This window comes from Oculina patagonica, chromosome 13, assembly GCF_052425735.1.
Source record: "Oculina patagonica isolate OP01 chromosome 13, crgOcupat, whole genome shotgun sequence".
Lineage (NCBI taxonomy): Eukaryota > Metazoa > Cnidaria > Anthozoa > Scleractinia > Oculinidae > Oculina > Oculina patagonica.
Window position 1 is genome coordinate 21032013 of NC_135770.1, and position 25525 is coordinate 21057537.

The 25525-nt window shown below is 37.7% G+C and overlaps 1 protein-coding gene across 1 annotated transcript in view; it reads right to left on the reverse strand.

Moving 5' to 3' along the window:
- Positions 1 to 22746, reverse strand: part of LOC144634217 (uncharacterized) — a 51556-nt gene extending 28810 nt beyond the window's left edge. Inside the window, exons 1-17 of the mRNA XM_078493109.1 lie at positions 22658 to 22746; positions 21059 to 21094; positions 18971 to 19294; positions 17968 to 18121; positions 15843 to 16021; positions 15093 to 15386; positions 14600 to 14893; positions 13476 to 13662; positions 12428 to 12624; positions 10857 to 11156; positions 9101 to 9403; positions 7859 to 8015; positions 6576 to 6766; positions 4242 to 4562; positions 3803 to 4090; positions 1898 to 2105; positions 147 to 376 (exon numbers count right to left, since the gene is read on the reverse strand). Coding sequence (XP_078349235.1) covers positions 147 to 376; positions 1898 to 2105; positions 3803 to 4090; positions 4242 to 4562; positions 6576 to 6766; positions 7859 to 8015; positions 9101 to 9403; positions 10857 to 11156; positions 12428 to 12624; positions 13476 to 13662; positions 14600 to 14893; positions 15093 to 15386; positions 15843 to 16021; positions 17968 to 18121; positions 18971 to 19294; positions 21059 to 21094; positions 22658 to 22712 — 3718 coding nt within the window. The 5' untranslated portion in view covers positions 22713 to 22746. The remainder of the gene's footprint in view (positions 1 to 146; positions 377 to 1897; positions 2106 to 3802; positions 4091 to 4241; positions 4563 to 6575; positions 6767 to 7858; positions 8016 to 9100; positions 9404 to 10856; positions 11157 to 12427; positions 12625 to 13475; positions 13663 to 14599; positions 14894 to 15092; positions 15387 to 15842; positions 16022 to 17967; positions 18122 to 18970; positions 19295 to 21058; positions 21095 to 22657) is intronic.
- Between the last annotated feature and the right edge of the window lie 2779 nt (positions 22747 to 25525).

The window sequence follows — 25525 nt, forward strand, 5'->3', positions numbered from 1 at the left end:
GTTAGACCACACATACATCATAATCGGTCCCCCACCCTCTCCCCCCTTCCGATTCAAGAGGGTTGAATGAATAGGGTTATTCGTATGTTAATTCTGGGGAAATTTTTCATTACTTCATAGGCCTTTCTCTTTGTTCTCTGTCTTACCTATTATGGTGGTGATATTTCCGGGTTCGGATCTGTAATGCGCCAAGATTCTTGAATGATTGAGACGAGAATCATATTTGTGTTGTTCAAAACCATCTGTATGAAGATTTACAATTCCTCCTTCAATCAGTAGTGTCTCGTTTGTTATTTGTCCACAAACGTCCAAGAGAAATCTTCCATATTTGTCATTTTTGTCCTCATTCGACGGGGCAGAAATACGAACACCTCCACTGACATAATTATAGTGAAAGAAAAAAAAAAACAAAACAAAAAAAAAAACATATGAAACGAAAACTTTTAAAAAGAACCTTGAGGCGTTAGCTGTTACCGTCCAGGGAAACCAATATGAAAATAAAAATTAAATACGGATGGACGATCGTCATTTTGAAATGAATGAAATGATCCGCGCAGCATGAGTTAGCAATTTAAGCAATTGCATTTTTTAGCCTCAAAAAAAAAAAAAAAAGAAACAAGGTTACATTGGGATTTGAACCATGACTTCCGCGATACCGGTGCGTTGATCTACCAACTGAGCTATGAAGGCCTTCATACGCTGCTAAAAAATGCAATTGCTTAAATTGCTTACACACTGCGAGGATCATTTCATTCATTTGATCATTTATTGTCAGTTCACATTTTTTTCATGTATTCAGTTTGTCATCTATAGCTACTCCATATGCAGGGCATCAGGGCTTACAATTGACCTGCTTCTAATGTAACAAGGCTTTATAGCTCAGTTGGCAGAAAAAAAAAAAACTAAGTATGGCTGCCCAATCTTGTTAGCCAATCCTGGTGTATTCTGGGCAGCCATGCACTTTACTTTATTATTTTTATTATTGTATTGCTAATTTAATTGAATGTATAAGGTGCAAATAAAGTTGTTGTTGTTGTTGTTGTTGTTGTAGAGCAACGCACCCCCTGACCGGTATCGCGAATGCCATGGGTTCAAATCCCGTTGCAGCCTTGAAAACGTTTTTGAGGCTAAAAAATGCAATTGCTTAAATTGCTCACTCACTGCGCAGATCATGACATTCATTTCATCATTTATCTGCAGTTCACATACAGCTTTTTCGAGAAACGTTGTCGAAAAAAAACACAAAACTGCACAAGCCAATCCCTAAAGGTAGTATGGGTAGACGTATTGAGCTACTGCACGTGTTGAATACTAATGAGATATAACAACAAAATAAGCGCAATTTTCAGGTTTTCTTTCTTTTCAGACATGTAGAAACAAGGTACGTTTAGACCATCTGAAGTTCAGAAGAATTTTTCCTCACTCAAAGACATGCGACAGTAAAAGTAAAGCTACAGATAAAGGCCTCCTGAGAAGAAAAACAAATTCTCCACGTGCAAAAATACAAACTTGTAAATTTCCTCTAAGCCAATATACAAAATTCCAGTGAATACCCAGACCACCTTTCGGTCTTGTCGCGTGCACTTTGATGTTTTTTTTTCCGACAACCTTTCTCGAAATAGCTGTATATGTCGTTCATATATTCACTTTGTGATCGTCATTTTGTTTCATTTAAGTGATCTACCATTTAATTGCTTTAAAAGAGAGCAAAGGAAGTGTCTTGTGTGAAAAACCTCAGACAGTTTCACGGACCAGGGAAAGGGCATAGTGACCATCAATCAAATTGGCCAAATATCGAATGCTATACAATATGTTGTTTTGCAAACGAATTATTTTGATCTTTTGTTAGGAATGAGAAAACCTAAAAATTCTCAGCAAATCCTCCGCAATTATTTACCCGCAATTGTTGTCATCGTATCTTCTACCAAGAGAAAGGTCGGCGAACGTCAACCATATCATCGATGAATCGGATCGAGGGTTAATATTCCAAAAGCAGCGAGTTTCTCGATCATATATAGGAAAGTGCTCATCAAAATTATGAGGGCTGTTGGGATAGTTAGGGCTGGAGAAGTAGTCGCTATCCTCTGTAAGGTAGCCACCACACACTATAAAGAACAAAAAAGAAGAAACCCTGATTAATACTGGCTACAGGCGACCGACTGGTAAGCTAGCATTAGACTGATGTAATACTATCTTAACCAAACAAAAGTGTCTAAATATTGGCAATGTTATCGATTTCAAAGGTATCCTTTACCATTCATAAACTTGGGCACAAAACGTCTGCATTCATGAAAAACAGGGGTATACTATTTAAATATTAAATATGAAGTTGACTGCTATATTCGACTTGCTTTTTTGTGTATTTTATGCTGAAAAAGAAGGAAAAATAAATAATACCCGAGTCGAGAGAGGACTTTGGCGTAAAGTGTATTCTAAGTGCGTTAAAGATCTGGGTTTAAATTCGGACGAACAATGCGGAAGGGGGGGGGGGGGGGGGTGCCATCCCCTTCCAATGTGATTTCTTATGGCTGATTTGGAATAGATTTCTATTTTGAAAGCTGAACCTTCAGTTGCTGTCATTTTATACCTCGGGACATTTGACAGCTGTTTCTTGAGATTCTTGAGAGTTGCTATGGCTACGCGGCGTGCTTTGAAATACCGGCTTAAGGTGGATTTCCACTGACGCGTAAACATTCACGTACGTAAAACGTGCGTAAAAATAATACGTAGGCAAATTCCCACTGTTGCGTAAACATTAATGAAAAGCGTTTCTTTTTTACGTGTGTTAAACGCACGTAAATGCCCGCCATCCTGAATTATTAAGTTGGTGAATAGAGTGTGCTATTGGCGGAAATATTAGAGGAGTGAAACAATAAATTGATTTTCCTTTGGGAAAAAATCATTAACATTTTAATTTATGCAAAAAAAAACCCAGCCGTCTAAGAGTTGTTATGCATTTTTATTGCTTGTTCCAACATGGCTGGCTTGGAAACACTTAATACCCCACGCTAGTAAAAGTGATGTGGGAATATGACCAAGAGTCATTTTATAAATACTTCCGAAAGACACCATAAAGTAAAAAAAAAAACACATGCGAGGCGACCTTCTCGGATTCCCGGTTCACAGCCAACGTGACCTGACGTCAGGCGTTTTCTTTCACCATTGCGTTCATTGCGTTTGGGTCTGTAGTCAGGTCTATAGATTATTACTGGAAATGTTCGAACTTCCTCGATGAGAAGTGCATCTTCATCTGATCTATTTTCCCATGTAAATCGACGGCGATTTAAAACAAAATGGCGTTCCACATGGTAAGTGGTGTCATGTGAAAAATCCAAAAGTACGATTGGTTAAATCGCTGCGTAACCGCAACTGCGTAACTCAGTTCAACTTTTTTGAAAACACTCGCGATCGCTAAGTGCGTATACGTGCTTGTAACGTACGTAAATACCTAAAAAGACGTGGCACTGGAAATTGGACAACGTAAAGTCGGCGCACGTAATCGCGTGCGTAAAATTTCATTTTAACGTACGTTTTTAATTTTCACGTACGTTGACGTGCGTGGATAAAAAACGCGACAGTGGAAATCCACCTTTAGCCAAGTTTCGAGTGTTTTGATAACTCTTCTTACTAAAGTTCTTTTTTTTCAAGAGCTTTTGTTAAAAAAATTCATTTTAGCAAGCTATTGTTGCTGTTTTCTAATTTTTGGTTCTGTATTTATCTATTTCTTTGTTTGTTTAAACACACTGTGAACTGACTAAGCTGGTATAAGGGAAAATTCATCATCCGTTAATTCTGAACTTACGCGTTGCTGCATGAGGTCTGTACTGGCCAGTTCCTTTGCTAGTGAATCCAGCGACAGCTATGAGGTATGTGGTTCCTTCTGTGAGGTTCCTTAATGTAATTCTCGTGGTGTTCGTATCGAATGTGATCGTTTTGGTAACGTTTGGTTGATTTATCGTAGCGTATTTAACTACATAACCTAATACTCTTCCCTGAGCGTCTTCTGGGTCAATATCTCCTCGCGTAAAACTGATGCTGAAAACTAAAACGTTCACATCCCAGCTGTACAGATAGGGTCCGCGTCGTGGTACTAAGGAAAGATGAATTAAATAGTTATTAGCCAAATCAAATTGGGAAATCCCTTGTATTAGCCACGGGCTGTTTCGGGCCTTGGGCGCCAGGTTCTTGGAAAATCGAACAGATCTATATATATTTTTTAAATTACGCAATAATTAACTTACCACCCTCGTCTGTTTCGACAACTATGCGCTCACTTTTATAGACGTCACCATTTACATCAACCAGGTAAACACGGACAATGTGCTGGCTGAATACCGGGAGGTTTGACACATTCATCAATGTAGTTGAGGAGTTTACTATGCGAAGAAACGATGTCCTTCCGTTGTCTCTCTCGTCTCCCTTGACGTATGGCCTTGTTTGATTCATGGACAAAATGAAGAAATCGACTTGCAAATTTCCTGGCACGTTGCTCCAGTCAACAAATAAACTTGTCTGACTGGTGTTGTAACCATGAATATTCCATGTAGTTGAAGGAGAAAGAGCTATAACAGAAATATGAAAAAGCGAGTAAGTGAAAAAAAAAAATGCTGTAAGGGGTTCAAATCCACCTTTAATTTTTTTAAACGTTCTTTGCAGAAAATTTGTAAAACTTGCAAAAAGTTTTATCTTTAACGATCAGCATATTACAGTAAAGCTAATCACTGATCGATGATACACTATGGGGGTCACCAAGCTCTTGTTGTTGAGTTAAAGGTTTTTAATAAATAAATAAAAGAAAACAAAAAAATAAGAAGGAGAAAATAATTGCAAAAAATCGGTTATTCGTTAGGAACAAAAGTTACTGGCAAAGTAAGCGCGCAGATGAATCAATAAATAATGAATTAGATGGCGATCATTATCAAATTATTTTTCAATTTTAACCTTGTACTAGTACAGGTTTATGTATTTTTTTTAAATGGCTTCATTCTGCAGATAGACCTCTCAGGAAAACGTGTAATTTCGTAATTGGTTAATTTTGATCTGAACTCGTGACTGGGTTAGGTGTATAACGCGATACCAAAACAAATTATTCGGTTGTCGAGTCCAGTTAATAATGGTACGATTTAATGCCGCCATTGCGTCCTGGCTTTTCATCACAGTATGCAAACTCGTACTGGTAAATCTGGCAACCAGTGCAGCTGGTAAAACATCGTTTTCTACTGCCTGGAGATTAAAAACATGGCTTCTCTCGACAATAACCCAAGAGCTATTTAGCAACCTGACGATTTTAAACAGTCACAAAGAAAGAACAGACAGACTTTCTCTTCTTGACGTAGCAAACGAATTTACAGATCGCAACCGTACCAGAAAGCGAAATGTTGTTAACTTTTAAGTATCTGGTCCCAGTTGTTCAAAGGGTGGATAACGCTATCCACTGGATAAATCGTTATCCAGTGGACAACTGTTTAACAAAACCTACTTTGCTATCCACTGGATAGTGATTTATCCGGTGGATAGCGTTATCCACAATTTGAACAACTGGGGTCCAATGTACAGTAAATATCAGCCACTGCCTCATTACTTCACCGTTTTCTTTTATTTTTTTTATACACCGTTGAGTTCACGGCAGCTCAGGCAAAATCTTGGATTTCTCGGTTATTTATAGTAATAAAAGGTTGATATCAGTAGTACAACAGTCAACGATACCGTAAAATTCCGGTTATAAGCCATATAGCAATAAAGCAACATTTAGCCCTGTTCAGTACCGTCATTTAGCAGAGGGGGGCTTATATCCGGGGGGGGGGGGGGGGCTTATAACCGAATGTATTTTTTGTTTCTAGGTAGATGGGCCTATAACGATGGGGGGGGGGGGGGAATTTTTCAATCTAGTGATAGTAATTCGGATAGATATTTCAATCTATCCGATAGCAACAGCACTGAACGTTTGGGAATGAAAATTTAGTTTGCTTTGGATGAATGCATTTTCCGGCATTTTAGATGTATTAAAATCGAAAAATTGAAGCCTGCGCCCCCTCACCCCTGCTGCCCCCCTCCCCCCAATTTCGCTCACGCGTTCGTCTGTAGCCATCCCCCCCCCCCCCACCCCCACCACCACCACCACTCAAAAACTTGCTGCACGGTCCCTGTAAGGGTTTTTTTAACAACGAAAAAAGAGTTGTAATTCCAACGCATCTACATATAAACACCGGAAACTATTGTCAGCGTCCTTGAGGTCGATTGAGACATAGTTAGTGGAGAGTCTCAGTTAAAAAAAATTGCTTTGCAAATATTTTATGTATTGCTGTGTGTGCCTATATATATGTATGAGTTAAGTTAGCATGCAGTTCTTAAAAAGTCCATGTTTCTAATGACATAGTTATCGAAACAGGAGTAAATGTTCAAAAGCGGCAGAACGGGAACTACAGTTGTAATTCCTGTCATAAGCGAGTGTTTTCGCAGTGAGACTGTTCCCAAACCTAAACATATATTTCTTGCGTGAACAGTAAATAAGAAAACTCGCATTATTGAAATGTTTAAAAAAAATTACTGATCGAATACACACTGTCATAGCATACCTAATTGTAGACCTCTTCGTATTACAACAAATTCAATCTCCAGACGGCTGTATCTGCTGAACAAGTAGGTTTGTACAGTAAGGAAGTCTCCTCCCGAAAACTGTAACTCCACCACGCCTGGCCGATTAGCAGAGCACCTTTCCAGACTGAAAATTTCTGAACCACTGCTTGAATATACCTTCAGAAATTCCCTACAAAAGCAACAAGTCAACGGAAAAATTCTAATAATCAAATCAAATCAAATCAATCAAATAATGAAAAACATGAAAAGTTTAAAACATAGCAAATTGATACTCGCTGTTATATTATGTTTTTTTGGCATAAATGGAAGCTTTGTATCTTCAAGAAATTAATGGGTACGTTATTATTTTGTATGTTTGCATTTGTCCTCGAGCTTGAATAGACACTGCTTAAATGGCGTCTGCATTTGAAAAACAGTACTTATACATCCTAAGTCTCACATTTACATGAAAAAAAAAAAAAAATATTTGTCTATAGACATCAACACGAGGCTAAGGATATACAAAGTATTGTTATTTAAATTTGAAAGCCATTTGTGCAATGACTAGAGAAAAAAATTGTAATTATACGAACACAAGAGGTGCATTCCAACGACAGCTTCACTTACTGAATTTTACCAAAAAGGTTAATAAGTTCAAGGTAAAAATTAAAAAAAAGGAAAACAATACGAAATAGCTCTATTTGTGTGACTGTAGTTAGCACTGATGTCTCAATCTATATAAATAATCCTCGTCGCGCCTGAGGCACCTAAGGCTGAAAAAAAAAATCTTTCATTCTAAGTGCCGATACGGCACTTTGACTTTGGGCTTAGGAATGGCCGAATGTCCACGTTCTTAAAATGTTCTATTTTTTTTTTAATTTCACAAACGAAGTGGTACAGTAAAAACCAGCGAGTAAGAACCTTACATTTAAGAACCTCTCAAATGAGTAAGTTTCGCTTTTTGAATTAAAAAAAAGAGAAAAGAACAAAATACTCACAAAATGAACTTAAAAAGAAATCACAAATACCGCCACTAGGCAGCTATCAAAGGTTGGTCGCCTGTCGTTGTATTTTTTACTGAGTTTGGGTGATCGTGGCATTGGCAAAGTTAAACTTTGGTTTTTGTAAAATAATACACCATATTTACGACTAATCGTCACTTTCCTACAGTTTACAATAAACGAGGAATATGAGTGTCGAAGGAAATTATGTGATATAGAGGTGAATGAGCAATTGACAAAGGGTACTGAGGAATTTGTCTAAAAAAAGCGCCAAAACTTACGTCCAGCAGTAGTCAAAGTAGAGTTGTTTCATCGAAAGAAGGAGAACCGCGTTACTGATGCCAACACTGCTGATTGTCCAGTTACATCGTAGATCACCGTAATCAGATTTGGAAATGTTGATTCTTCCAAAAGACTGGTTGAAATTACCACCGCAACCTAAAAAAAATGAAAAGCAATAAAACTCAAAGCTTACCTGCCTCAATTCATATCTTATTTTTTTTCTTGGCTTGTACTTGCAAACAAGTATTAATCTTTGACAGTAATTTTTGAACTTGTGAAGAAGTGTTAATCTTTGAAAAGGCAAGTGCGAAAGGGCTTCGGTTACACTGTGTTAATGTTTTCTATTACATTTCATCCGTTTGATACACCTTTGAGTTTTACGTTTACTCGATTCGCTCGTTTCATGGAGAATCTACTGAACGTCACATTGCCTAAGCTTGACCCGGCCTGACCAATCGATGAAACCGATAATCGATGAAAGTCGATATCAATCGATATCAATCGATGCCAGTTAATCGATTGATATTGGAAATCGATGACCAATCGATGGAGTAAAATTTTGTGACTTTTAACATGATCGATTTTCATCGATTGCCAGCGACTTTAATATGGGTCTTATTATATCAATTGAGCAAAGTTGACTCTTAAAAGCGATCAATACTCCATTTATTCATTATCTTGATTTAATGTTATGTCTGTCCTTCATTGAAAACAAAGTTTTAAGAAAGGGGGCAAGGTTTACCCTAGCGTACAGAACACTTAAAGGCCAGAGAGGAGGAGCCTAATTGGCCACGCTGATTTACACTGTTTACAACGTGAAATGCGTTTCCACCCTCTCCCCTTTTTCTTCTTGCCACAGATGCCTCACCAATGTATGAGCGTCACATCGTCACTTCTCTTTCTTCAACCCACTCTTCAGACATCGTGCGCTCGCGATCGGTCGTTTGCATTGAGGACTGCGTAAATATATTTCCGGAAATCCTGGGGAAGCCTATGTATGCTGCGAGACAACGAGGACAATATATAGCAATCGATCTAATTAAGGAAATTTCATTTTTGACCATCGATTGGTCATCGATTGGCCAATCGATATCAATTAACTAGCCACAATTGATTGATATCCATTAATCAATTGATTTCCAATCATCGATTTTCATCGATTGGTAAGGCCGGGACAGAGAACAACATATGGCGGTTTGGGGAATGTACGACCTCCTATAATAGACCCTCGAAACACTTACCGACTGTGATTGATAGCCATGGTGATCGAGGTCCTTCACCTTCTGAAGTGAAAGCTGACACGGCTATTTGGTACTTTCGTCCAGCATCTAAACCACTTAAAACCAACTGAAATACGTTCGGGTCGGTAATGTTAACGCTTTCCGCATGATCACTGTAATAGTAATGTCTGTATTCCCTGTAATAGACTGTATAACCTTGTATCTGACCATTAGCATCCTCTGGCTTCACCGCATCCCACAATACAAGAACATAACTTAATTGGAAGTTCCTTGCGCGCACATTTGTTGGTGCACCACTAGGAGCTGAAAAAAATAAAAATAAAAAAGGGAAAAAAGATACATTGAAATGTTTTTGTTGTTACTGTATCAACATCTATTGCTGGTCGATCTTGTGTTTTGTTTACCCTTACATTTCATACAGTATTCTAGCATGGGGAAGTATATAAAAGACACACATTAAGAAAATCCAAGTTAAGCAAAACCATGTTGTAAGACTAATGTTCTACTCTAAAACGTTTGGCAAAGAAACTGAAAGTGCCAAACCTTTGTTAAATCTACTTGACGTTCTGACAGTAGACAACATCTATCGTCTCGAAATATTGAAATTCGCACATTCATGGCATAATGGCCTTCTCCCTAGAGTATTTGACGATATATTTAAATATGCTAGAAATATGCATGGATACAACACAAGATATACAGCCAAACAGAATTTTTATAAGCATAGAGTAAACACTAATGTAGGAAAGCAATCCGTCACTTTCATGGCAATTGATATTTGGAAAGACCTTCCATCTTCTTTGAAAGACTTAAGTGTGTTAGCATTTCCCAAGCAAACAAAACGTTACCTCCTGTCAGAACAAAAACTAAATTGATTTTCCATTAAACTAAGTTTGTAAATTCGTAAGTCCTCTTCCCTATTGTTTCTTATATATTAATCACCTGCTTTTTATACTATTTATAACATTAATTGTACGGGGAGCTAACTTGAAAACCTACCGGTTCATTTAGCTCCCCAGCTCAATACTTAATTAACTACAAATTCCTGTAATACCTTATTTCTATTTTATTAAGAATACGGAAAAAAACTGTAAACTTTAATATGAGCTGAATAAAAATTATTATTATTATTATTATTTTTATAGCATCCATTGTCAATCACTTTTTACTTAAACATCGATATATTATATTTGTACTGCAAATTGTTTTATTAAACCCTTCATGTAAAAGGGCAAATATAACCATGGTTAAGGAAGTCCAACTGAGGAACTTCAACGAAACAAAGACAATGCAATGATTTACGTTGGAATGTCCGCATAATATTCTACCTAGGGCTTATACTCCATGGCTATACCATTTCTTTTGGTTAGACAACGGAGACAAGCCTTTACTAACTTGATTTGTATAGGGTTAAAAAAAAATAAAAATAAACAAAACATAGAAATATATATTTTGAGAATTAAATTTCGATTCAAAAGCAGTGTTTTTAACAATTTTGATGAAAGGAAGTTTATTAGTTATTGAATTTGTATTTCAAAGATTGACGCGGTTAGCCCTATCATCTTTAATGTTGTCTAAAACGTGTACTAGCTCATATTTGTTTTTCAACCAGACGACTTAATTGTTAAAAGAAGATTGTCTTTTTATTACAAAATAACATAATTTCAAACAATGGAGACCTTTGTTGAACAACGCTTAAAAAGAAAATTATAATTAGAAATTAGATAAAAAGAGTTTTGCATTTTGCAGGTCTTACCTCCTTCTCCAGTGAGGACTGACTGCATTTCAGTAGAATACGTTTCGTTGTCGATGCTTCCCGTAAACGCAAGTACATGGAATTTGTACATTCGGTGTGGCTTTAACAACTTTTGTACATTATAAGATCGATCAGACAAGGAGTTGACTTTGAACAGGAACGAGATATTTTTGTTTTCTTCGGTGAACATCACCATGAAGTGAGATATGAATACATTGACGGGAAAATCTGCCCACTCCACTCGTGCTGAAGATGAAGTAATGTTGTGAACTGATAGATGCCATGAAGATAGATGAATATCTGTCGAAAAAGAGAATAGATAAATGACAAATTCTAGTAGCGACAAATTAACCTGTTCAACATTTGTGCGGAACAGTGCTGGAAGATGTCTTTGTCTGGTAGCTTTTCATAGCCATATCAATAACAACAACAACAACAACAAAACAACAAAGTACGGAGAGTGGCATTGCATCGCATTATTTTAATAGCAGCATAAACGCACCTTTCGTTAGTGAATGGATAGTCGATATGTGTGCAAGGTGTTTATCTCTTGATGTAACTTTTAAACTACTTGGGACCGTCAATGACATTTTTGTGACAAATCGGTGCCAAAAATATGGTATAGTAACTTCGCCAACACATGAAAGAGACCTAAAATATCAATTTTTTGTGAAGGACGATATTAAGAGTGTATTTGAATATTTTTATCAGTCTCCGCTTCCTTCTTTGGACTCTTATCTGTCATTGGCTTGTTAAAAATTTTGACGTCAGAATGACGTAACTCGCGACGAAATACGCGTTATAGCACCACTGTTATGCTAGATTAATAAAACTATGATTCGATTTTATGCAGCATTGTCTTTTCTCCGTTACGAACACATTCATTGCTTTCGTGTTTAGCTGCCCCTAAAGTTTGACCATATATGGTCACGTGGCGGAGAATTTGAATTTCTTTAATTACGTGAAACCTTACGCCATTTTATTCGATTGAGAAGGGGGTTTCACTGTAAATATTGTTTTTCTGTAACAAAAATGCTTGTTACGATTTGGAAACTGCTTTTTAAGTTTTTAATGTTGTTACCATCGTGATTTTTTTAGGTTTCTTTTGATGCAAATTTGTCGCTTTTTTTCTAGCTTTCGAAATCATACCTATGTATGATACTACCCATTACACTTCATCTTCGTCCAGTTAACACGATTTTGCTTTTCACCAATCATCACCAACAATAGCTTCGCATGTGTCGAATCATGGAAACAGTCTCGGTCTTGCCTCCCCCTTGACGCAGCATTGCTTTCCTTATGGAAAACACTAAAATGAATTTTGTAAATATACGCGTAGCGCTGTCGTTACATAGTTTTCTCATAGCTCTTTAATAGTCATTTTACTGTGATGGAATTACACTTTTATACTGATTTCCATTTTTTATCCGTGGCTTTACCAAACAGAAAAAACTGCTAGTTATGACGGCAAGTTCCTTATCTGAAAGGTGTCGTGTTTTTTTTTTTTTTTAATATAATCTGACATGTAGATTACAGGATGGTTTGTCTTGTAGTTAAATATTTTTTCTTACCTATAAAAGGGTCTCGAAGTCCAAGATACCAGGCTGAAAACCCCCGGTTGTTACTGTATCTGTTGTGTGTTCGAAATGATATTTTTGCTTGGTCACCGTGTACAACGAGAGAGAAGGGTCCAATATAATCACATAATAAGGTGTCATTATCAATATGGGCGTTCTCTCCTGTCTCAACACCAAGCCAATCTTCTGACCTGCGAAGAACAAGTTAAAGGAGGTTATGTGCAGACAAATCAGTCGCTACTTAACTATCGAACATACGAGGCAGAGCTGAGTGTCAAAATTATAGAGATGAACGTGTTTGTAGTAGTCGTTTTCGTAGCGGTTTTTTATATCTTTATGGCGAAAAACGACTGCGAAGGAGACTACTTTTATAAACTAACCCTCGGACGTACAAACGAATTCATACCCTCACCATCGTGTATGGAGGAAGAGGGGGGGGGGGGGGGGGGGTGCAACCCCTCCCCAGAGTTTTCGTTCTATTAATGCGCAGCGAAATTATTTTGCACTGAGTAGAAATCCTGTAGCTTACTCTACAAGATTGCATGATTTTTGTTGGCTGTGACGTCATATTGCGTCACGTGACGTCATTAGAGCTGCCCTCTTAAATCCGCCATCTTGGATTTCACTATTTTAATAAAAAGGCAAAAAATAACGGAAATTGAAGTGAAATCAGGCCAGAATGCCCATGGAATGTACAAATAAACCAATCGTACAATTTTGTTTCAAAAAACCGAAAAAAATAACGAAAAAAAGTAAAAAAATGACGATTGTTTGCAAGACCTGCTTATAATTATGGTATTGCCATGGCAACATCAAATATCAGGGACACATGGTTGACATATCAAAATTTTTGCAAGCGATGAATGAACACCTACTGAAAGATTCAGTATTGTAGAGTAAATCTTTTTTTCAAAATTTCGAAAAAACCTTACGGTTTTTTTTTTTCGAAAAATGGAGAGGTTTGACTGAATTTAAAACAGCACTGTTGATACCATGTCTCATTACGTACTACTTTAAGTAGATATAATGATACGAAGCACACCTGCAATTAGGGGCATCTCCAGTTAGACCAAAGGCATTAAACTCGATCCATATCGCCTTGACAACGTTCCCGCTTAGTTGTGGTTCAATTGTCCAGCGGCAGTATTGCAATCCTCCATAGTAACACGGGTAATTAGGGCTGTGTAGCGTGCCGTTTATTCCGGTCAAAGTTGTTTGTCCTAAACAAGCTGAGAAATGAAAAGAAAATTCTTGGGTTATTGTATTACATCTTGAACACAAACTGATATCCTAGAAGAAGCTGTTCATTCACCACGACGCGCATTTTACAAAAAAAAAAACACTAAAAGCAAGAACCACGAAGGCTGGTTCCCCTTCTCCCGACAATTCATTAAACACTCAACAGTGTTAACGCATATCGGGAGTCGACTTGTAAACTCGATCTGGAAAGAGCATCACGACGACAGTTTTATTTATAATAAAGTGACGACCTATCAAGCGCTCTCACTGGTGCGTGCTTCAGGAAAGTAACACTTTGCATGGAGCTTACGAATGCTCTGCCATCATCTGGCGCTTTGTGCGCGTGCAATTCAATTCTAAATCATAACATATCAAGCTTTTTTTTCACAGACCAAAAGAAAAAATTCACTTTGCGGGTTTTACTAGAAGGTACTCAAACGTTCTTTGGAAAAGAACGTGCAAAACAAAACAGAGTTGACACAGACCCGTATGAGACGTGACGCCATTCCACCGGTCAATTCGAGAATAGAACTTCGGCTTCTCAACAAATGTATTCACATTTATATCATAAAACAAATGAAAAACCTTGCTTTGTTCTTTTATAAAGTACTTGAAGAAGGGACAAGAGCACTGACGCCTGCGAAATATGCTGTGTTACGTACACTTCTGCTTTGCTCTCCTCGCTTCCGTACAGTTGTTTGATTTATAACAGACCAAAGCACTGTCAAAGTATTTCTTTGTAATTAGTCATATTTGTTTGTTTATTGCTTAGTTTATTGATTGGTTGATTGACGGATTGATTGATCGATCGATCGATCGTTTGATTGATTGATTGATTGATTGATTGATTTGGGCGGCTTTGAGTACTGACTCGATTTACATACATCGTTGCTTGTTGTAGTGGTCAAATTAAATACGAACACTTACTGGTGTACACGTATCTGCCATCATTTGGTCCACTGCCAGTAGAAGTAAACCCAGCAACACGAATGTAGTACTGTGTTCCTGGCAGGAGCCCAGTTAAAACGTAACTTGTGGTTGATGCACTGACGGTAACTTGGCCAGATGAGTTTTGGGAACACTGAGCATCATAGGAAATGGTGTAGCCAAGAAGTATGCCATTGTGATATTTCTCGGGAATTAGAGATATTGAAATGTTAATGCTGTCAACTTTAATATATTTGTCTTCAATATGACGAAAGTAAGGACTTCTAGATGGTACTAAGGTAAAGGGAAAGAAAAAATGAGAATGAGTATATTACAACATGAAATAAATAATTACATCTTGATATGTTAGTACAAAATGCGAAAAAAATGTGTTTATTTTCGTTTGGAAGCGTACTGGGCCTTTTTTTTTCGTAATTCCCCCCACAACGTCCTGCATTAATCAGCAAGTCGAGTTTAATTTCACTACACTCACCGCCTTCCTCTGTCGAAGTCCAGACTTGTGAACTCCTGTGTGGTTGACCAAGCACATCCACGGCAACAGCAAAGACCCGATACTCAGTCGCTCCCTTTAGACCGTCTATCCTTATTGACGTCACGTTTAGAGAAACAATGTCACCTGATGCCTTTTCACCAGAAGTGGTTTCCACAAGGGCGCCATAAGCCAGAACCTCGTTTCCAAGCACATCGGTTAAGTTTGGCCATTGAAACGTAATACTTGATTGTGAAACATTTACAACAGTGATATTCCATCCATCAACCTGTAATGCTGTAAACAATGTCAAACAGGCAATGAAACGTGAAAAAAAGATTTGTTTATATAAGCTTTAAGCTGCTATCTATCTTTAAATAAGCTCATAAATCCGTCAATCGTTATCACATCTTAAATAATTTAAAAGAAACCGTGATGATGTTCCCAGTTAGCTACGGATACAGTGTTTATTATATTTCCAAGCACCTCGAGGTTCGTCAACAATCGTCCCCTAGACTTTTTATTTTTAAATCTTTTTCCGGTTTTTGTTAATTTGATGAAACACACTCTCTCGATCTCGTCTGTCGTCTCTCCTGAATGATGTATGAAAAACCCAACCACAACAATAACCATGTTACCATTAAAAATTATATGGTAAGACAAGTGAAAACATATAGCATAAAATAGTTAAACAAGGTCAGGAATGTGAGTGGTGGTGGACTAAACAGCTTAAGAAATTTTAGAATTCCTCACCTGAATCAATGCTGCCGTTCAAAATGACATAACGAGCAGTAAACGGATAGTACTTGCTTCTTGATTTAACCTTGACAGTAACGTTTAGAGACGAAACATTCAAATACGACCTTTCCGATGGGCCACAGTATCTATCCAAAAGAACCATACCAAATCGATCTCGAACGGATACAGCAGATCTAAAATTAGTAAAAAAATAAATAAATAAAAAGACTACAAAAAAAGTAATAAAAAGTTTCGAAAGATTAAAACGGGTAGCTATACAAGGAATAAATGATCGAACTTTTTTTTTATCTATATTCATACAGGAGACGGGTGGGTGGGGAAGGGAGCCAACTCCAAGAATTGTTACATAAAACAATCAAAGCTCAGTAACCTGCCAAAGCTCAGTATCCAATAAAATGAGCGATTGTTTTGAAATTGTTAAAATGACATTTCTTGAATACAGTCAACTCTCTCTTAACGGACACCTCTATAAGACGGACACCTCCATAAGACGGACACCTGGTTATGGTCCCTGCCGTTTTTCAGTCATTTTACTGTAAGAAAACTCTCTGTAAGACAGACACCTCTCTAAGACGGACAACGGACACTTTGAAACCGCCAACGGACAGGCACTAAAAGTTATTTTTTCGTGAATAATACTTCAAAACTTGTTATCGACATATAGCATAGCAGGTCAGCGCCTTTAGGATACCAAATTTACCAAAAACAATCCGCTAAAACGCATTACTTCTCGCTTAAACTTGTAGATTTAGTTTTATACTTACAGTATCACCGTTTGTTATTAACAAACAAGTAGAATCTCCGATATTATTTTTGTTCCACTTTATAGGTTTTGCTAACGTAAGAGACTAAAACAGACGTCTATTTGTTGTGCATAGCCGTTTAGCTTTATCGTCTCAAAATTTCTGGTGTCACGTTACCTCGACTCTCTATAAGGCGGACACCTCTCTAAGACGGACAGTTGGGGCCGGTCCCGAAGGTGTCCGTCTTAGAGAGAGTTGACTGTAGTATACGTAACTTGACGTTTTCATGACAACTGGTTTCTGACAAATTTACCAAATTTGTTTTTTGGGTAATTAAATGAATTTAAAGATTCTGAAATTCGAAATGGCGGAGACAATACGAAAGCTATTTCGATATTAAAGACTTCATAATGACTTCACTGTTGTTGCTAATTACAATTAATATTATAAGACACATTGCTGTTAAGAGTTTGTGGTTAAACATCTAATTATATTGCGTTAGAAATATAAATCAAATACTATTTCAGCCAATAAAACCCTTCATGCGACGTTATTACGACGTCAAACTCCGTCACAATGCCACCAGACTAACTATAGTTACCAGATTTACTGTCTTCATAATCATGTGTTAATTTGTTGACCATAGGAGAAACGGTTTTGCAGTCACAAAGCGGGTAGGTCAGGAGAGGAAGAGAGGAGGGGGGGGGGGGGGGGGGGGGAGTGGGGTGGAGGTCACTTCACTTGCTCCCGGTTCCAGAGAGGCCAAAAAAGCTCAGTGTGAATAAGGTTAGTGCACGTTCGTGAAAGCTTTAGTTATCCCGGTAGACCTTTAAAACTCGAAATCGATTTCAATTAATTGAATCCAATGTTTCCTCTTTATAGCTCGATGAGGAAGCTTATTATGAGACCTGTTTTTGGCTTAGCTTTTAAATGTAACCTTGCTTTTGATATAGAGTGACAATTTGCATTTGATTTGGTTTTACATTACTACGCTTAGCTCTTTGTTTAAACACTTTATCAACCAATCAGAAATAAAACCTAAACTAATTACAGTTGTGACTCACTCGCACACGTTTTCCCCAGCTTCATTCCGGCTACATGTAATTGTTTAGAGTTATGATTGATCCACTGGATTGTCTGTGCCCTTTTTCGCCAGATTGATTACTTTTGTTTTTGTTTGACGGCATTCAATCGAAAATCGCTCTATTCGTGTTTCTATTAAAAACATGGTATTATTTTTTCAGATGATCTGTCAATAAAAAAAAAAAATAAGGAGTCTAATAAAGATTAAGTATGAAGCCATCGTCACTTGCACTTCGCACCGGATAAAAACTGGCACTGCCTGGATGAAAAAAAAAAATGACATTTAATCTTACCTGCAATGTTCAACCGGATCAATTACAAGAATCACGCGATCGCCAGTTGGCTCAGAAGTGTCCCCTATGTTCCACTGACACTCATTTTCATTTACTTTCTCACCCTCTTTGAAAACGAGGTATCCAACTGGTTCCGTCACTAATCCACCACATTCTGAAAAATGAGGGGATATATTACAGAATTGTTATCGATGAAACACTGCTTTTTATTGTGACGTTAATGAGCCTATGTAACTGCTGCGTTGATTGGAGGACCACATGAATACCGACATAGCGATCGCTACTGCGGAGAGAACAACTGATAAAAGCCGGTTTCTTAGCTCGAGTTTTGCATATATGTATACATGTATACAAGTATATTAACTACTTTGTGTATATCCATGGCCATGCATTTCCTTTACATGTGTTATTGACAATTTCAATTTAATTGCTTTAGTTAACAGCTACTTTTCTGGAACCAGAGTTTTTTTCTTTGAAAACCGGAATGCTCTTTCCGCAGTGGCATTTCTTGGAACGCAACAGATTTGTTTTATTATTTCTTGGCAATACTCCACTGTTAATCCATGTACGTGTGCTAGTTTTTGTTCAAAATGCACCCTTGAACAAGGTACTTTGTTATGGAAGAAATTGTCAAACATTGCCATGAACACAAACAAAAAAAGGTGTCATGTCTAATGCAATCTCGTACCGAGAGCCAGCGTCCCCCCTAACCAGAGGTCGGGAAACGCAACGGCCCCGGCTCTGGGTATTTCAGAAACCAGAACAAGCAATTCTAGCTAGGGTTTGCTAATGCGCGTGTGTCGAAAATTTTGATGAAATGAATAAGTTTTCAACAGCCAATCAGATTCGGACGTCTTTTTGGCGGGTTTTCAGTCTAGCCCAGAGGTCTCGTACCCTATCGCATGCAGGCCATTGCGTCCTCTGAGGACAAAATTTGGTGGTAATATTGAAAAATATTTTGCTCATGCGATGTTTACATAATTTTATCATCAAGAAGACATACCTGCCGCTACAAGTGGTCCGCAAGAAATCCCTACGTCATCTCCGTGGCTACAGTAGTTGGAAATGTAACCGGTTTTTGAGCAGTTCAGTAGTGAAGTATCGTTTTCTTGACAGTTATATTGCTCCTTTAATATGGACCCATTGCCTTGACCAAAGGGAGCCCCGTAATGCACATCAGAAAGCTCAGGAAGACCAAGCTGTTTACATACTACTCGACCCTCGTTATAACCGAACCAGTGATCACAGACAGTCGACCAAGAGTCGTTGATATAGATTTCCACCCTTCCCTGACTTGGAGCACCTCCATCGACTAAACGGATGTCGCCTACAAAGAGAGCAAAAAAAAAGTAAGGTCACACACATGCTTAACATGAAAACCGTTGTATTTATACACGTTACAATACCACCAGATGAATATTTTACCAGTTACCATTTGCTATAGTGATCTAATACAGTACTCATACAGGCCGGTTTCAGCGAAGGTTGAGACCTCTCAGAACGAGTTGGTTAAAAGTTTTGTAATTTTGTACTGGTTCGTTGGTTGGCTGCTTGTTTGCTTCCTTGCTCGGATTGCTTGCTTGCTTGCTTCTTACTAGAAAGGTTGTTTTGTTGGCCGGTTGGCTGGTTGGCTGGCTGGATTGAATTGCTTGCTTTATGACTCTTTCGGTTGGTTGTTTTATTGTTTTTTGGCTGGTTTGTTATGATCACTCGTTGCACGTCGTGCATACACTTTTCATAAAGGCATACCGATGAGCGGAACCTTTCCCCAGGAACCTCAAAAGCCTAAAATATTAATAGCTATTAATGGCTTATTCGAGCAGCCCACTCTGAGATTTGGTCCGCAATAACAGATTCAAATTGAATCTATAAAATTTGATATAAATATTTTCAACTTTTTATGGCTATAATTTATACATAAATCAGGCAAAGTGCATTATAGGAGGATAATTAAATTCACATAATGAAGATAGTAAATAATTAGAATAATTAGAATTCTTCGCAAATGCTATATTTACATCGTGAATTTTTGACACATTTTTTTTTGCAAAACAAAACAAAACAGTTCAAATCGAGTAAAAGTACTTTCTTTGTTTAGATGTGTCAGAAACAAATCATCTCTTTACTTATTAGTTATAATTAGAATAATTAGAATTCTTTGCAAATGCTATATTTTAGTCGTGAATTGTTAACACATTTTTTTTTCGCAAAGCAAAACAGTTCAAATCGAGTAATTGTACTTCCATTATTTAGATGTGTCAGGAACAAATCACCTTTTGTACTTATTAGTTATAATTAGAATAATTAGAATTCTTTGCAAATACTATATTTTCATCGTTAATTTTTAACACATTTTTTTCGCAAAGCAAAACAGTTCAAATCGAGTAAAAGTACTTCCTTTGTTTAGATGTGTCAGGAACAGATCATACTTTGTACTTATTAGTTATTTTGTGGCTGCGGTTATCCAAACCTGAACCAAACAAATCAATCAAACAATCAGTGGAATGGAACAGTTGCATGCCCGTTAAGCAGATGACTAAGAGCATACGTAAGACGCTGATTAAAAGAACAATTTGTCGGAAAATTGAAAGCGGAACCGGATTTTTTTTTTATTACACGTACCAAATTCCCCCAAAGTCACAGCTTAACCAACAAAGCGAAATCTAACCGAAATCAAGCTAACGCAATTGAACTATTTTGAGTTTGATTTATTCATTTGTAATCATAACAACAAAAATGTTCAGGGCTTGGAAAGGTTTTAATCTAAGACTATCGTCCAATGCTTCATTGAGAGTTTTATCCCAAGGCCTATGTGTTTCAAAGGTCGATTTTGTCGAAAACTTTGATAAGGGAACTTCTAGATTAATCACCGAACCGGTTTTTAACTGAATACGGCAGAAGAAGTTGTCTGCTATAAATGATCGATGACATTTTAAGCATATAAAATTAAAGCTGTGCGTGGCGATCGCCGGATTCTGACAGTGATGATGCAGTAACATTCCCCTTATTTTATTGTAAGTTCCTGTTACATGTTCTGTCCACGCAGAAGAAAAGAAAGGTGGTTGGGTGTTTAAGCATTAGCTATAGATACCTTCATTTGGGACAGCAATCCCGCCTGAAACCGGTCCTGAAAAAAATTAACAAAAAAATGTCGTTTGATCAGTCCTAAATTGTATACCGACTGCACAAGTTCTAAATATACGATAAAATCAAGTACTTTAATTCAAAGTGTTTAGCTGCAGTGATCCCCGCAACTGTTGCTTCTTTAAACAAATATGTTGGGCTACAGTCGAAAGTTGATGTTACCAAGCTAGGTTAGTAATGGATGACAAAATGGACATTGCGTTTTTTCTTTAATACGGTTGCATTTGATAGGAACAAGTTAATATGGCGAACGGTAATTTTATACTGAGCGTCTTTCGCTAAAAACGTACTTTATTTTTATGCAAAGATTTGGGCATTTCGATCACTTGAGAGACATTTCAATTGCTATGAGCAGGTTCTTTGCTAGCTGCTTCTTTTTAAAGCTGCATTCAAGGTTTCCTATCAATATATAACAGTAACGTATTTGAGCGTATTCAATGGTTAGCGAGGGAGTCGAGAGTACGAATTCGAAACCACACTTGTGTTCTTTGGCAATACACCTTCACCCTGACAGGTAGCGTCCTTCTCCACCCAAGAAAACAAATATGTCGGGGGAAGTTGGGTAATCTGGCACACAATAATTTAACCTTTAGTGGACTTGCAACACATCCAGAACGAGTTTTAAAAATATAATATTTCGAATCACTACTTCAGTCAAGCAGAAGAAACAGTTTCCCCTGATATTCTAAGTATTGGAACCGACGTTTTAAAGTGTTTCGCAAATTGATTGTTTGATTTGTTCTTGTTTGTTTCCCTTTTCGGCGGATGTTTCTTGTCGGGCGACATTCGGGATCCGCGAAGTAGGCTGTTTTTGTGGAGTCCCTAATACGAGACAAGATTTACTCAAGCAAATTGCAGCCGCTTAATTATTAACTCTCGCTCGGTCTCGCCTCGGTCCCGAGGGTTTCTTGTTATTCTGTGAGTTGATCGTAAACGAACCGTCAAGTTCTTTCGCATCTGAAACCGTCGCTTCAAAACATGAAGCACGTCTATGGTTGTTTGAAAAGAGTGTTATGTAAATTTTAGCAATCACACGCTTTTTGATGAAAGGCGGTTGTGTTCGCGTGACCAAGGCGCTATCATACAATAAACAAAACAAAATGTATAAATGAGAGCTCCATGTCAAGGAAACGGACTACGACTTGCAAAAATTGACTTATTTCGGTCGAAGGACCGAAGATAAAGTAAAGTAAAACAAATAATTATTTTCGTTCCTGCTTTTGCAGCTTCGTTTGCAGTTGACTGATTTTTCCTTGAATCAAATGATTAGCAACCAACTCTGCTACGTTGCCAACTCAGGCTGATGTGCTGAGCAAAAACTCATCTAAGTTAAGGAGAAATGTATAAATATATGTGAACTTTAAACTTAAGAGGTTATCAATTCGACATTTCACACCCTGCATGATACGAGTTCAACAAACACGCACCTGCATGCTAATAAGGCTAGGATTTCGCTTAGCTTTATAGCTGTTATTCCTTTCTTTAAGACAATTTTCAATTCTACAACAGCTTACATCTAGTATCAAGCGGGTTTTACTTTGCCTACCTTGATGAAACCAGCAAATAATCAGGCAGATACCTAATGGTCTAAGCTTTGCCATCACAGCATAAGAATACTTTTTGCTTCTTCCGCTTCTGAATAATAAGCACTTACCCGTATAACGCATGACTTCTTTTTTACGTCACATTGAATAATGCGCTCAAAAGCAAAAAAAATATAACAGAAACATTTTTTTAATAATTGCTGTAACCGCAGGTGAACAGGGGAATACGGAAAGATAAATTATACTTGACAAAGTGACCTAACAAAATGTATATTTACGAAAGATTGACTGAAGGCTGTCGCTACTACAAAAGAGAGGTCTACAAAATCTGTCTCGGTCTCGCCTAGGTCTCAAGGGAGTCCGTTGTAACGGGGGTTATACGTGCAGTCGTCGAACCGTATTAATCGTCGCTCCAGGCTAGTCGAATGCTAAGGCCATGATGACATTTTCCACGTTCTTGGCTCTTTTGTGAAATGGCCGTGTGTATTTTAATTAATTGCGCTCGTAGTTACTGCTAAAGGCGCTAAGTTGCAGTCTCATGCACAAGGTAATGTCAAATTTCAAGAAAAGAGCACTATCACATCAACAATGCAATATATTTAGGCGGATTTATAATAAACCAGAAAAATACCAAAATACAAAGAAAAGTATCAGGTAACTCAAGGACGTGCATTACCGCTTGTATACTTGTGTTACACTTGATTAATTTTCTCAAATGGCTTGTTTTTTTCTTGATATTACTTTTAACGTTTTTATTTGTCCAATAGATTGCAACGGTTATATGTCAAGAGAATCTTGCCTGAAGCTTCCCTAAGAAAAGAAAAATACGGACAGCGTAACAAAGGGGTCAAAACACTGATTAATCAGATTCATTCACTTTAACTAAATATAATATTTTACTTAACTCATTTCTAAAGTCTATGGCTATTACACACATATACGGGGAGGGTTTTGGCACAAATCGAGACAACTCGCTCGGCTCACCCGGGCTCGCCTCGCTCCTTGTCTCGATTAGTGACCAAAACCCTCCCCGTATATGTGTGTGCAAAAATCGCGAGCGGCACCCAAAATCTCTGCGGCTTGAGCGCTCACAAATATCAAGCTGACTTGCTGTGCCAGAAATAATTCCTATTGAACAAATGCTTCCATTGGGTATATCAACCAAGATGACTGCTGCAAGTTATTCGCAAGAAGTTTTGCAAGCACTCTTGAGAGAAATACGCGAATTTCAAAGAAATCCACAATGGAACAATAATTTTTTATTGGTCCAATCCGATTTCAACGAATGGCTACGCGTGTGGAAAATGACCATACCAGATGGTGACCAGGCCAGCAAAGACCTTTTTGTCTTTCAAAAGAAAACAAAATCAAAGTTTGTTGATTTGGTAAAGAATGAAATAAGAGATTTGAAAAGCGCAAAAGTAAGTTTTGAAATAAAAATAATGTTCACAAAAGAAAATTTTGAGACTGGTGTAACACAAGAGATGGAGCATTATTTTAAAGAAAAACAACCGCACGTTTTTAACGAACACAATAAAAATCAGATAAAACAAGAGTTTGAAAGATTTATTGAAAGAACAAAGGGACAAATTGAGGCTTGGTCAGAGCGTGGCTCAGGGTGGGTTTTTGAAAGAATAACTGTTGCGTACGTAAATGTTGCACGCTATCAGCCATTGCGCGGAGGAACGTACTTACCTCTCCCAGCCAATTTGGCAAAAAAGACAGCAATTATTAACGTGCAAAACAGGGATAACGAATGTTTGAAGTGGGCTTTGAGAGCTGCTTAATTTCCACCAAGTGATGGGAAAAATCTACAAAGAACAAGCAAGTACCCTGTTAACGACGGAATTAACTATGAAGGAATTGTCTTTCCAACACCTGTAAAACAGCTTGACAAGCTTGAGGCGCAAAACAGAAACCTCGCAATAAATGTGTTCGGCTGGGAAGACAATCTTGTGATTGTGCACAGAATAAGCAAGAAAGAAAAAAACATTCCTCGTATTTGCCTTATTTTGATTGAGTCAGGATTAATTCAGCACTACTGTTTTGTAAAAAAGTAAGCGCTTTACTCTTTGATCAGAGCAAAAAGCATAATGCAAAACACTTTTGCATGATGTGCTTGACCGGTTTCACAAGAGCAGACTTGCTCGAGAACCACGAAAAATATTGCAATGGCATGAACGGCAGGCCGACAAGGATCGAGATGCCGGAAGAGGGGAAAAACACCCTTTCTTTTCAAAATCATCACAAACAGATGAGGGCGCCATACGTGATATATGCCGACTTTGAGGCTTTGGTCAGAAAGATTTCAGGCTGCGAGCGTGGGACAGAGAGCAAGCAAAAAAGCTACACCGAGAAGACAGAACAGCACGAGGCATGTGGTTTTGCTTACACAGTTGTAAGGAGTGATGGCAGAAACAAACGACCAGTGGTTTACAGAGGTGAAAATGCTGTTGAAGTGTTTTTGAACTGTCTTCAAGAGGAAGAGAAAACAACAAGAAACAGTTTGTCATTGCCAAAACCTCTTGTGATGACTTCAGTAGATTGGGAAAAATTTAAAAATGCAACTGATTGCCATATTTGCGAAAAAAGTTTGATAAAAGATTACTTTTTAGACTCTTTGCCTGTATGGAAAAGTGAAGAAGGCAGCGAATACACTTATGATGGGCAATGGCACAAAAAATGTTATTACAATGCAAAGAAAGAACAAGACAGTTCGATTTTCATTCAGAAAAGATTGATTCTGAAAAGATTGACAGAAGAGGAGCACAAAGAAGCTGCAGAAGAACAAGATGACTGCTTATGCTGCGGACAACCTTTGCTCAGGCAAAACTTCAGAGATGCAGTAAAGGACCATTGCCACATAACAG